Source organism: Ascaphus truei, chromosome 4 (assembly GCF_040206685.1).
Source record: "Ascaphus truei isolate aAscTru1 chromosome 4, aAscTru1.hap1, whole genome shotgun sequence".
Taxonomy (NCBI): domain Eukaryota; kingdom Metazoa; phylum Chordata; class Amphibia; order Anura; family Ascaphidae; genus Ascaphus; species Ascaphus truei.
Genome location: NC_134486.1, coordinates 204,695,080 through 204,708,500, shown reverse-complemented (window position 1 = coordinate 204,708,500; position 13,421 = coordinate 204,695,080). Strand labels below are relative to the sequence as shown.

General features: G+C 37.8%; 1 protein-coding gene across 1 annotated transcript in view; it reads right to left on the bottom strand.

Annotated features, from left to right (window-relative positions):
- The window catches only part of LYST (lysosomal trafficking regulator), a 377,263-nt gene that overhangs the window by 236,731 nt on the left and 127,111 nt on the right, over window positions 1–13,421 (bottom strand). The window contains 12 exon segments of the mRNA XM_075594997.1: window positions 1,905–2,048; window positions 2,095–2,878; window positions 6,592–6,734; window positions 6,736–6,795; window positions 6,797–6,877; window positions 6,879–6,934; window positions 6,937–7,035; window positions 7,038–7,061; window positions 7,064–7,276; window positions 7,279–7,386; window positions 7,389–7,557; window positions 7,559–8,673. Of these exon segments, the coding sequence (XP_075451112.1) occupies window positions 1,905–2,048; window positions 2,095–2,878; window positions 6,592–6,734; window positions 6,736–6,795; window positions 6,797–6,877; window positions 6,879–6,934; window positions 6,937–7,035; window positions 7,038–7,061; window positions 7,064–7,276; window positions 7,279–7,386; window positions 7,389–7,557; window positions 7,559–8,673 (2,996 nt within the window).

Genomic DNA, 13,421 nt, shown 5'->3' with positions numbered 1-13,421 from the left:
TATCCCAAGCATTGGAAATTCCTTTACGGCATTAGACCCTACCACCCGTTGGCAGGCTACTCTATAAAACCACAATAATTTCAGTCAAGTACTTCCTCACATACGCCTGCAACCCTTCAGCTTCAGAGTGTGACATCTTATTCTAGTATTTATCTTTCTCTGAAATACAGCATGCTTTCCTTATGAACCTTGTTAAAATCCTTTATATATTTCCCACCCCCTTTTCCATTCTCTTCTCCAAGCTGTACATCTTGAAGTCAGACCAGGGGTGCGCAAACTTTGGTGCTGTGCCCCCCCTCACCTAACCTTTGTACTGGCGTAAAATGATGCTGCAGGGTCATGTGACATCATGTCACGTTGCCATGGCGACTGCAGTCAAATGATCCCACTGTCATTCGACACCACGTTGCCAGAAGCTGGCTGAATCAAGGTAAGTGAGTTACAGTGGCCTTGCGCGGTCCCCCAGCATTTAATTTAAAAGCCTTGGGGAAGCGCATGGGGCCTTTGTAACCGCCGCGTTTCCCCCCCACCCAAAAAAAAATCTAGCGTCCCCAAGTTTGCGCACCCCTGATGTAGATCATGCACCATTTTAGTAGCTCTTCTCTGCCCAATTTCTAATTTATTTCTGTCCTTCTGGACATAGCACAAATATAGTGTGAGAACATGTTTTACACATGGGAGAGGATTTTTGCACTGGGATTCTACTATGCAGAATGATAAGCCAGGCCTCTCAGCAAGCACTTTCATGTGCACTGGGTGGAATGTGCGAGATTGTGTTATATTTTGAGTACACTTCTATTCACATTGGTTTTGAGTGTCAGCTTGTTTTAAAATTAGGTGGTTTTTCCCCCACTCTGAGTGTTGACACTAGCCCAAAATGATGACACCAATACAAATATTTGGAACTTACGTGTTGAATGTAAAGCACTATGGTGTGCGTCGCTTGCTCTCTCTCTGTGGTTAATGTATCTACATTATGAGCCTGTCATTTTATACTTGATTTCCTCCTGATACTACTTTGTTTTTATGTACTGCCAAGCACTCTCCACGGCAACCTTTGTACAAATAAAAATGTGAATATTTTGTCTTGTGATTTGAACTGGGAAGGGCAACTCTAGTCTTTAAGAACCAACAACAGGCCGGGTTTTCAGGATATCCCTGCTTCAGCACAGGTGGCTGAATCAGTGGCTCAGAGTCACCTGTGCTGAAGCAGGGGTATCCTGAAAACCTGACCTGTTGGTGTCCCTTGTGGACTGGAGTTGGCCACTCCTGGATTAGATCAAATTTGCAGCAAACGTGTGTAAATAGATGCCTTGTTCTGAATGTATTTGTCTACTACAGGAAAGTAATGTTTCAGGGTCCATTTAGGATTTAACTGACATTTCAAATATTTCAATACTACTCAGAGTTTCAATCTGAATTCTAAGTGAAACCAATATCATTTCCATTATTTAATATTTCCCTAGAAGTGCATATTTCTTCACCATTTATTGTTATGGCGAGTAGAGCAGTTGGCCGCTGTAAAGCACCACGCCAAATTAAAACTGATCAGCCCCTTTCACTCGTCAGGTGAGCAAAAAGTATTTCAATTGCAAAAAAGTGCCCAAAATGCAGTTTTCAGTAACCCAATTATCATAAGCTACTGCTCCAAAACGCTCATATTTGGGGGAGAAAAAAAACCTACTAGTTTGGACAGTTGTAAGCGACCTGTAACTGCCTTGAGTCACCTTATAAACAATTACAAATACTTTAGATAAATTGTTTGTGAATAAAAAATGGTATAAGAAGGAAATATAATAAGTAAACTAATTCCAATATACAGTACAAGTACAGTGTTTTGTTTTTTTCTATTACCCTTATAGGCAACAACAAAAAGTGGAGTTGAAAAACACAATATATGTTACCTGGGAGCATGTTTCCATTTCTACTTTCTGTTGACCGGTACTTGCACTGTGGAGACATATTGCTAATAGGGCTTCTAACAATCTCACAATTTGGATTGACCACGCTCTTTCACATCATGTGATGCAGAAGCAGAAGGATGTTTTCTTAACCTCGATGCATAATCAGATGAAGAACCTTGGGGTTCTTCTACCTGTTCATGTGACCTGAAATACAATCTCCAGAGTATGTCATCACTCTAGTTTCATTTATGGATTCCATTTTCTGAGAGGGTTCCATGCAAGAACTTTCCTTTACAGTCATGTTGCCTTTATCAGGACTAAGAGTGGACAGATTTGTCTTGATGACCTCTTCCCTATTGTTAGAAAGCTTCTGGATAATCATTATTACAAGCCTATTGCACAATTCAAAGCCACCAAGTTTGTTAAATTGTTTTTGGAACACGGAACTTGATAAGTATATCCAATGACACATGGACCAAATGTCTGCTGCTCTGTGCATATGTTCTGCAGATGGCACAACCAGGCTTTCAATGTGCAGCTTTGGTAAAAGGATGCTTAAGGGTTCACTTGCTGTGCTGTCATAACCAGAGGTGTCTTCAGACTCATTTGCCGATTCAAGGTCAGTCTCTGCATTTTTACTCACACACAAAAAGGCTAAACCGAGGAAAATATTTATCATGTTAATATTCTGGTGCACATCCTTTTTTTTCTTTAGACAAGCTTCTTTCAAACTTTGAGAAGCATCTGGACATGGTTGCAAGTTCTGATCAAGAAAAAGAGATTCCAACATGAATTCCTTTTTATCACTGTTACTATTGTCCACTTCTGGTGTCAGATGGTCCATTTGTTGTTCTCCAAGGCAGACTATAAGTATCTCAAATACTTTCAAGCAGAGACACCTTACAGAGTCTAAATAATTAAGTTCAGTCATTTGATTTAATCCATTGGAGCTTAAAAATATTTCTCGGATTACTCTGCATTGGGTGAGAGAATTCATAACATGCTTATTTAATTGGGATTGAAAAATGTAAGATTGAAATTCATATACAGATTAGTACAAATCTACAGTACTGTATATGCACATACAATATACATACACCTCCATGTTATATAGAACATATACACGTAAATATCTATTTTTATTACTGTTAAAAAAAAATATGAGAAACATAAAAAATTAAATACAAATTAAATTTTAAAAAGTACAGGAAGTAAAACGTCCCAGAGTTTTGTATGTTTATGTGAAAATCTGAGTTTTTTTCAGAAGATAATTTAATTTAACCTTAAATATGTAAAAAATTAGAATGATTTTAACAAAGGTCATATCTGTTTTCTCATGCAAATGTCAGTTGTGAGGGCATATTTAAAATCTACAGTGTGTGTATGTTAATTATCCAAACAATAGTGAAGATGGCATTCTAATTATTATAGAAATGAAGTATTTCATACATTCAGGCTGCTTTTTTATTCAAAAGAAGCTATTTTTTCATCAAGTCATACAAAAGTCACTGGCTAATTGATATGAGGGGGAATGAGTGCACACACTGGGTGGGTTTATGCTGTGATCAATTAAGGGAATTTAGACTATGAACGCTACATTTGAGTTATGAAATCAGAATTGACAACCACACACGTGAATTCTCATCTTTCATGCTCTAATGACCTATTTGGAAAGAATGTGATAGATCTTATGTGGTTACGTATGAAATTTCATTGTTTGTCCTATTTTTTTTATAATTTAAGAACTGTATTTTTGGATATTGAATCTAAAATGTAATAAGTAATGACTTTGGGCTCTGTTTGAACTGTACACATTTTGAAGAGTGTGATTATATTTTCAGACACATTTTGCTACAACAGATTTTTGTGTGTTAAGTGCATATTTTCTTTAGTAAACAGGGACCAAAGACTCTGCAAGTGATATCTTGATATCTCTTTGGTGGTGGAAGCGAGTAAAGATATGTATTGTGATAGATTGAAGGAGATTATTCATTTGAGGGACCTTGCGTAGGTGAAAAATGTGTCAGTTAGATAGCTTTGTGTATTAACCCTTGTCACATATACAAGTCATATGCTCACGTGTGCCATTTGGGACCCTGTATATCGGAACAAGAGAGAGCGTGTGTGAGAAAGAGAATGGTAAGTAAAAAAAGAGACTAGTTGATTAGGAGTAAAAGATGAGTGAATGGGAGTATACATGAGATTTTATGTCAGACATGAGACCTTTTCTCCAAAATTGAGAAATATCACTGTTTTTATACCAGATTTTAGCATTTGTTGAATCAGTTTTTATCTATGGTTTTTATCAAGGCTTTGATTTCTGCTGTATTTGTGTATGCCAATTGCCTATTTTTCTGGCTGAAAGTTGTACATAACTACACTTTATTGAATTAGGTTATTAGTGTAAAAACATTTCGGGAGAAAAGCTCAATTTTGATATGTAAAAGTGGCTTCAGAGTTTACTGAATAGGACCCTAAATATTTTTAAAACGTTATTGCTTTTGATATTTCTGAATATCAAAAGCAGTAATTTGTGATTTTAATATAAGCACAAGGTGCTGGTTTAATATTAATGCATTTTTCATGTGTCTAACCTGCGCTGTCTCTTCTCTGTCTTGGAGGCTCTCCTTAGACCTCCACCTGAAAGCGTTTTTTTTTTCAGTCCACCATTTCACTTCAAGATTTGTTGACTATTTCAAGGCTAAGGTGTATGCCATATGTCAAGAAATCGCCTCTGTCATCATATTCTACACATATTTCCAACTCTTCTCCTGCCTTCATTGACTCTTCATCCTCAGTCACAGAGGAGGAAGCATCTCTGTTGCTCTACTCTCCCTTGACTCCATACCCTCCCCTATATCCTCATACTTATTGCTTCCAATCTAATCCCTACACTCCCCCACATTCTCAGGACTTCCCTCTCCCCAGGTACTTTTTCCACCTCCTGGCTCGATCTGTATCACACTGTTTCCTCTCTCCCTTTCGTCGCTTGCTTGCTCTCAGTTGCTCCACTTAACTCCTATTCTCTCCTAGACCCTCGACAACCTGGTTTCCGCACTGCTCACTTCACTGAAACAGCCCTAATCCAAATAATGAATGAGTTCCATGACGCCAGAAACCAAGGTCATTATAACTTGCTAATATTACTAAACATCACTATGGCTTTTGATACTGGGAACCATCCTCTTCTTTACATTCTCCATACTCCTGGTGTCCATAACAACGCTCTATCCGGGATTCCTTCTTACCTCTCCTTTCCTGTTGTACTTAATCTTTAGCAAGCATCTCCTCTGCATTTGTCTAACTTTTGTGCTTACCCCATGGGTCTGTCCTATGACCTCTTCTCCTTTCACACTCTCTCTGGGTGACCTCATTACATGTTTTGGGTTCATGTAGCACGTCCTATGCAGACGACACCCAAATTTACTTTTAAACCCAGACTTACAGTACACCTGCTGCTCAGGAAGTCTGATGAATATATAATATCATCGTAGATGGCTCTCCACCCAGGCCTGGGCCTACTTCCGCCTTTCGCAATATGTTTGATAGCACTGTCATAACCCATGTAATAAGCATGCCTAGGTGCTACATTCAACATATTCCTCACATTTTCTTTCAAATTCATACTGTTGCTAAATCTGTAAATTTCTCCTTTGTTAAATTGATCAAATATTTCCTGGCTCTCTCTCCAGTCCTTCTCTGCTTCTTTCTTTTAAGGCTATTCACTCTTCTACTTCTCCTTACAACGTATCTGAGCCCTTATTTCTTGTGCATTATATTCTTGTTTGCCTCTTGCACATTCTGTCTATTCCTTTTGTATCTAAAGCCCTCCTCACCCAAACCTTTTTCACTTACTGCTACACACCTCTGGAATGCCCTTCCCCTTCATATGTACCTTCACCTTCTCTGTCCACCAAGGCCTGTCTCAAAACTCACCTCTTTAACAAAACATTACAATATGTCCTAAGTACACTCTCTTGCATACATACCATAACCTTCTCATACTGTCTCTGTAAATTCTCCCTACATACAATTTAGATTAGGAAAAGGAGTTCCTGCCCTAATCTTTATCTTGATGTTTGAAGCACTTATCCCTGTTATTTTTGTTATGTAACCAACTGCTGTTTGAGGGAAACATTTGCTTTGTTATTGTTAACCTTACACTCCCAAACATCATACGTTTGCACTTTAATATGTTTTACAATATTTAGGAAATTATGCATTTTTATTTAGATGCAATAATTTTTTTTTTCAGGACCAAACGATATACACCAAAAAGGGTCTACAGCCTAAAGTCTAAAATCAATGGTGGCTCTCCATGCTGAGAGAAAATAACTACTGTACACATGTAAGACATTATACTTCAGATCAAATATCCTGATAAAACAGGTAAAGACTAGAACAAAAGTATTATTGGCCAAATTTACTGAGCCATCTCATGCAGTCAGGGTGGTGTTAATTGAAAGTACGGTTTAGTCAATATGGGGACTACAGTATATGCTCTACGACTCTGAAAAGTTTTAGGTACTGTAAGTGTTTACTGAAGCAGAAGTCCAAAAAAATAAAAATGTTTTCCAAGATTTTGGTACATAAAAAACTTATTCAATTTTCCCCACTTATTTAAACGTTCACATACTGTATTTTTGCTTATGTTGTTAGTTTAGATTTCAAAGGAAATTACACAAACCTTGATTTCAGCAGCTCAGGTAAACTTTGTAAATAAATTTTAAGTACTTCTTGTGGTAAACATTTGCTATGATAGCTGCATGCCTGACTGCATGATGTAGTTATGCCCAAATGTTGACAGTGATGAGCCATCTCCACCCCTCTTATGCAAGATACCATTAAAGATGAGGGTGTACAATTTCCACTGGACAACTGCATTGCCCTTTTTGGGCTAAGTGGCAAATATGGCTTGCAATTTGCAAACTGACTTGCGTGTCATTGCCAAAAACAATGTCCTGATAAGCTTCCCAAAGCATCCCATCTCCACACCATGCCTTCTGATCCACCACTTGGCAAAATACCTTGAACCTGTAAGAAGGACTGCATGAACTTAATGCTGAACCGGAATCTAAAACTCTGCATTGGATGGTGTCATGTAATTCTGTCAATTGGTCACAATCATAATGCATATATTACAAGACGCTTGCTTAACTTAAGAGAAACTTCGCCTCCACCCAGCTGATCCAATATTAGGTTCATGAGAATAGCAATTATATGTTGTTGAAAGTTTTTTAACACCGGCAATTTAAATGCATAAAGCAAAGGAACAACAACTGATTTGGGATCCATACAACAGCAGATACCCACAGTACGAATGCCAGAGAGAATCTGTACGTATGTACTGGTCTGTGATACTTGCTGAAGTAACGCAGACACTGGTGTGCACACACTGCAATACAACAGCACCGTCCAGGATACTGAATTTCACCATCTGCATTCTCTTCAAAAGGGTTCTTGGAAACCTGACTTTTAAATATGAAACTGGAAGACCTGAAAGATCTCTGTGATGGTGCATAAAATGGGAGTATTCACATCTCCGATGTCTCTTTCTTGTACACATTGACTGGTGGAGCTGCTCTGATTTGACTTTTTTGATCACACTGATTATTTTATCACACTATTGATAAGGATCCTCCACATGATCGATCAGAAGCTTGAGAAGAGATGTTTTCATCCCTTGCACAGATCCATTCCATTTGAAGCACTGTCTTTTCAAACAGCTCAAATCCATTGTGTTGTATAAATTCATGCAAAAGGTCTATAGACTGGCTGAAATAAAAAGGGTTTGATGCTGCAGATTGAAGGCAGGAAAGTATAATTTGCAAAACACCTTCTAGAAGCTCTGGTAACAGAAGAGCTCGATGACGGTATTTTGAAAAAATAAAGTCTTCTTGAATTTCTTTTAATGTTTTCTTTTGTCTTGGGGCAAAAGGGTCTGCCTTCTTTTCTAAGCAAGCTTTAATTTTTAGAGATGTTCTTAGCAAATCTATGAGATTCTCTCTCAAATTGTCAGGCATAGCCTCTGTACTGCTAATGTCTACAGACAGAAGATACAACACTGTACGTAATAGCATTCTTTGCACTAATGCTACAGGTTCCTCGGTCCAGCCTGGTGAAATAGTTTCAGTTTCAGAGGCACAACACTCACCAAATACTGAAAGAAACTCTGTTAATGTGGGTACTACACAGCCTGCCAGTGAAGAATTATGATTCAACGTTATATCAAATTTGCAAACCTTTTCTAACAATGACAACAAGACATGACATAGATCAAAGGGCGAGTTTTCCATATTGTTTACAATACACAAGGCAGATGGATCATTTAAGACCTCATAGCCAGTTTCCCCTGACATAGTTATCTTTTTCGAGTTGTCCGAATTCATGGTATCTAAATTTATTTTGGATTCTACTTCGTGTTGTAATGGAATACTTCTGCTCATCAGTCCATATTCCCTAGAATGGTGCATCATTAATGGTTGTACAAGCTGTGAGCGTCTATGCTTAATCGTTGCTGGTGCCTTTTCATCCACATTTGCTTCGGAATCTGATGAAGACAACTGTGATTTTCTTGCATCCTTTACTGAATAACGATGGGTACTTTTGCATTGACGCTTTGATTTGCGCTGCGGCAAGTTGAGTTTTAAGGGAGACAGAACCTCTAAATGGGAAACACCGTCGGCATCTGACTTTTCCTGAGATTTTTGATCAATTGAGTTTGTCTCTGTGGTCACAAAAACATCAATCGAAGAAGGAAGATTAAAGTCTGGAAAAAAAGAATGTTTTAAATGTTATCTTTATTATTCCTCTATGAATGTTTGTTAAATACATATAACTTATGTCATAGTGCAATGGCTTCTGCAACATCATAATAATTCATAACATTTAACACAACAGACTTCACATTAATATTTTTAGTAAAATATTAGAATTATGGCCCATATTTACTCTTCTGCCATAAAATACCTGTGGGTGCTGGAAGACCACTATACAGCCCCCATTGATTTGATTAAGCAATACGGTGCCTTCCAGTGCTGGAAGACATTATGGTAGACATGGTAAATATGGCCCTGTATTCCATCCTGATCTGTGACTTTCTAGAGTATCAGCACATACTATAGGACCAGTTTTTAAACTTGTAAAGACAAAAGAGAGAAAAAGAAAAGGGCTACAAAGAGTGTTGTAATAGCTATGAGACATAAGGATGGGGGACGGGGGGGGGGAGAGACAAACACAGGTTAAAATATGAAATACTAGTAATGCAAATACTTCACAGGATATTCCAATAAAGTCATCAAAAGCTCATCAGCACTAAGAACTACAATAGCATGCTAGTAGGAGCATTGGGACCAATATTACAGTTGGGCAAACGGTAACTATGTACTTGGTGGGACAAAACCCATGATTTAACTGCTGCACATTATTTCAGGAAGACTGCAATCAGAAGACCTGGTGTAATAGACTAGTTTGTATAATCAATTTGCAAATTGAAAATACATATTGTGATACAATCACTGTCTCTAGGTCATGGAATAGTGCAGCTAGTGGACTTTCCAGCGTGCAGGAGGTTAAAGTTCTGTGTAGAAGCTTGCTGCAACTAATTGAGCATGCTAGACTCCTGATTGCACGGGGAGTAAAAAGTCTGGAAATGAGAACGAGAGAGAGAGAGAGAGAGAGAGAGAGAGAGAGAGAGAGAGAGAGAGAGAGAGAGAGAGAGAGAGAGAGAGAGAGAGAAAGAGAGAGAGAAAGAGAGAAAGAGAGAAAGAGAGAAAGAGGAGAAAGAGAGAGAAGAGAGAAAGAGAGAGAGAAAAGAAAGAGAGAGAGAAAGAGAGAGAGAAAGGGAGAGAGAGAGAGAGAGAGAGAGAGAGAGAGAGAGAGAGAGAGAGAGAGAGAAAGGGAGAGAGAGAGGGAGAGAGAGAGAGAGAGAGAGAGAGAGAGAGAGAGAGAGAGAGAGAGAGAGAGAGAGAGAGAGAAAGGGAGAGAGAGAGAGAGAGAGAAAGAGAGAGAAAGAAAGGGAGAGAGAGAGAGAGAAAGGGAGAGAGAGAGAGAGAGAGAGAGAGAGAGAGAGAGAGAGAGAGAGAGAGAGAGAGAGAGAGAGAGAGAGAGGGGGGGAGAAAGAAGGAAGGAAAGAAAGAAGGAAAGAAAGAGAGAAGGAAAGAAAGAGAGAAGGAAGGAAAGAAAGAGAAGGAAGGAAAGAAAGAAAGAGAGAAGGAAAGAAAGAGAGAAGGAAGGAAAGAAAGAGAAGGAAGGAAAGAAAGAAAGAGAGAAGGAAGGAAAGAAAGAAGGAAAGAAAGAAGGAAAGAGAGAAGGAAAAAAAGAGAAAGAAAGAGTGAGAGAAGGAAAGAAAGAGAAAGAGAGAGAGAGAAGGAAAGAAAGAGAGAAGGAAAGAAAAAGAGAATGAAAGAAAGAGAGAAGGAAAAGAAAGAGAAAAGGAAAGAAAGAGAAAGAGAGAAAAAGAAAGAGAGAAAGAAAGAAAGAGAGAAGGAAAGAAAGAGAGAAGGAAAGAAGAGAGAAAGAGAGAGAGAGTGAAAGAAAGAGAGAAGGAAAGAAAGAGAAAAGGAAAGAAAGAGAGAAAGAGAGAGAGAAAGAAAGAGAGAAGGAAAAAAAGAGAGAAAGAAAGAAAGAAAAAAGAGAGAAGGAAAAAAAGAGAGAAAGAAGGAAAGAAAGAGAGAAGGAAAAAAAGAGAGAAAGAGAGAGAGAATGAAAGAAGAGAGAAGGAAAGAAAGAGAGAAGGAAAGAAAGAGAGAAAGAGAGAGAGAATGAAAGAAAGAGAGAAGGAAAGAAAGAGAAAAGGAAAGAAAGAGAGAAAGAGAGAGAGAAAGAAAGAAAGAGAGAAGGAAAGAAAGAGAGAAGGAAAGAAAGAGGAGAAAGAAAGAAAGAGAGAAGGAAAGAAAGAGAGAAGGAAAGAAAGAGAAAGAGAGAGAGAAAGAAAGAAAGAGAGAAGGAAAGAGAGAAAGAAAGAAAGAAAGAGAGAAGGAAAGAAAGAGAGAAAGAGAGAGAGAATGAAAGAAAGAGAGAAGGAAAGAAAGAGAGAAGGAAAGAAAGAGAGAAAGAAAGAAAGAGAGAAGGAAAGAAAGAGAGAAGGAAAGAAAGAGAGAAAGAGAGAGAGAAAGAAAGAAAGAGAGAAGGAAAGAAAGAGAGAAAGAAAGAGAGAAGGAAAGAAAGAGAGAAAGAGAGAGAGAAAGAAAGAAAGAAAGAAAGAGAGAAGGAAAGAAAGAGAGAAGGAAAGAAAGAGAGAAGGAAAGAAAGAGAGAAGGAAAGAAAGAGAGAAAGAGAGAGAGAAAGAAAAAAAGAGAGAAGGAAAGAAAGAGAGAAAGAAAGAAAGAAAGAGAGAAGGAAGGAAAGAAAGAGAGAAGGAAAAAAAGAGAAGGAAAGAGAGGGAGAAGGAAAGAAAGAGAGAAGGAAAGAAAGAGAGAGAGAAGGAAAGAGAGAGAAGGAAAGAAAGAGAGAAGGAAAGAAAGAGAGAAGGAAGGAAAGAAAGAGAAGGAAGGAAAGAAAGAAAGAGAGAAGGAAGGAAAGAAAGAAGAAAGAAGGAAAGAAAGAAGGAAAGAGAGAAGGAAAAAAAAGAGAAAGAAAGAGAGAGAGAAGGAAAGAAAGAGAAAGAGAGAGAGAAGGAAAGAAAGAGAGAAGGAAAGAAAGAGAGAAAGAGAGAGAGAATGAAAGAAAGAGAGAAGGAAAGAAAGAGAAAAGGAAAGAAAGAGAGAAGAGAAAGAAAGAGAGAAAGAAAGAAAGAGAGAGGAAAGAAAGAGAGAAGGAAAGAAAGAGAGAAGGAAAGAAGAGAGACGGAAAGAAAGAGAGAAGGAAAGAAGAGAGAAGGAAAGAAAGAGAGAAAGAGAGAAAGAGAGAAAGAGAGAGAGAAAGAAAGTAAGAGAGAAGGAAAGAAAGAGAGAAAGAAAGAGAGAAGGAAAGAAAGAGAGAAGGAAAGAAAGAGAAAAGGAAAGAAAGAGAGAAAGAGAGAGAGAAAGAAAGAAAGAGAGAAGGAAGAAAGAGAGAAGGAAAGAAAGAGAGAAGGAAAGAAAGAGAGAAGGAAAGAAAGAGAGAAGGAAAGAAAGAGAAGGAAAGAAAGAGAGAAAGAGAGAGAGAAAGAAAGAAAGAGAGAAGGAAAGAAAGAGAGAAAGAAAGAAAGAGAGAAGGAAAGAAAGAGAGAAGGAAAGAAGAGAGAAAGAGAGAGAGAAAGAAAGAAAGAGAGAAGGAAAGAAAGAGAAAAGGAAAGAAAGAGAGAGAGAAAGAAAGAGAGAAGGAAAGAAAGAGAGAAGGAAAGAAAGAGAGAAAGAAGGAAAGAAGAGAGAAGGAAAAAAAGAGAGAAAGAGAGAGAGAATGAAAGAAAGAGAGAAGGAAAGAAAAAGAAAAGGAAAGAAAGAGAGAGAGAAAGAAAGAGAGAAGGAAAGAAAGAGAGAAGGAAAGAAAGAGAGAAAGAAAGAAAGAGAGAAGGAAAGAAAGAGAGAAGGAAAGAAAGAGAGAAAGAGAGAGAGAAAGAAAGAAAGAAGAGAGAAGTAAAGAAAGAGAGAAAGAAAGAGAGAAGGAAAGAAAGAGAGAAAGAGAGAGAGAATGAAAGAAAGAGAGAAGGAAAGAAAGAGAAAAGGAAAGAAAGAGAGAAAGAGAGAGAGAAAGAAAGAAAGAGAGAAGGAAAGAAAGAGAGAAGGAAAGAAAGAGAGAAGGAAAGAAAGAGAGAACGAAAGAAAGAGAGAAAGAGAGAGAGAAGGAAAGAAAGAGAAAAGGAAAGAAAGAGAGAAAGAGAGAGAAAGAAAGAAAGAGAGAAGGAAAGAAAGAGAGAAGGGAAAGAAAGAGAGAAAGAAAGAGAGAAGGAAAGAAAGAGAGAAGGAAAGAAAGAGAGAAGGAAAGAAAGAGAGAAGGAAAGAAAGAGAGAAAGAGAGAGAGAGAAAGAAAGAAAGAGAGAAGGAAAGAAAGAGAGAAAGAAAGAAAGAGAGAAGGAAAGAAAGAGAGAAAGAGAGAGAGAAAGAAAGAAAGAGAGAAGGAAAGAAAGAGAGAAAGAAAGAAAGAGAGAAGGAAAGAAAGAGAGAAGGAAAGAAAGAGAGAAGAAAGAAAGAGAGAAAGAGAAAGAAAGAAAGAAAGAAAGAAAGAGAGAAGGAAAAAAAGAGAGAAAGAAGGAAAGAAAGAGAGAAGGAAAAAAAGAGAGAAAGAGAGAGAGAATGAAAGAAAGAGAGAAGGAAAGAAAGAGAGGAGGAAAGAAAGAGAGAAAGAGAGAGAGAATGAAAGAAAGAGAGAAGGAAAGAAAGAGAAAAGGAAAGAAAGAGAGAAAGAGAGAGAGAAAGAAAGAAGAGAGAAGGAAAGAAAGAGAGAAGGAAAGAAAGAGAGAAGGAAAGAAAGAGAGAACGAAAGAAAGAGAGAAAGAGAGAGAGAAGGAAAGAAAGAGAAAAGGAAAGAAAGAGAGAAAGAGAGAGAAAGAAAGAAAGAGAGAAGGAAAGAAAGAGAGAAGGAAAGAAAGAGAGAAAGAAAGAGAGAAGGAAAGAAAGAGAGAAGGAAAGAAAGAGAAAAGGAAAGAAAGAGAGAAAG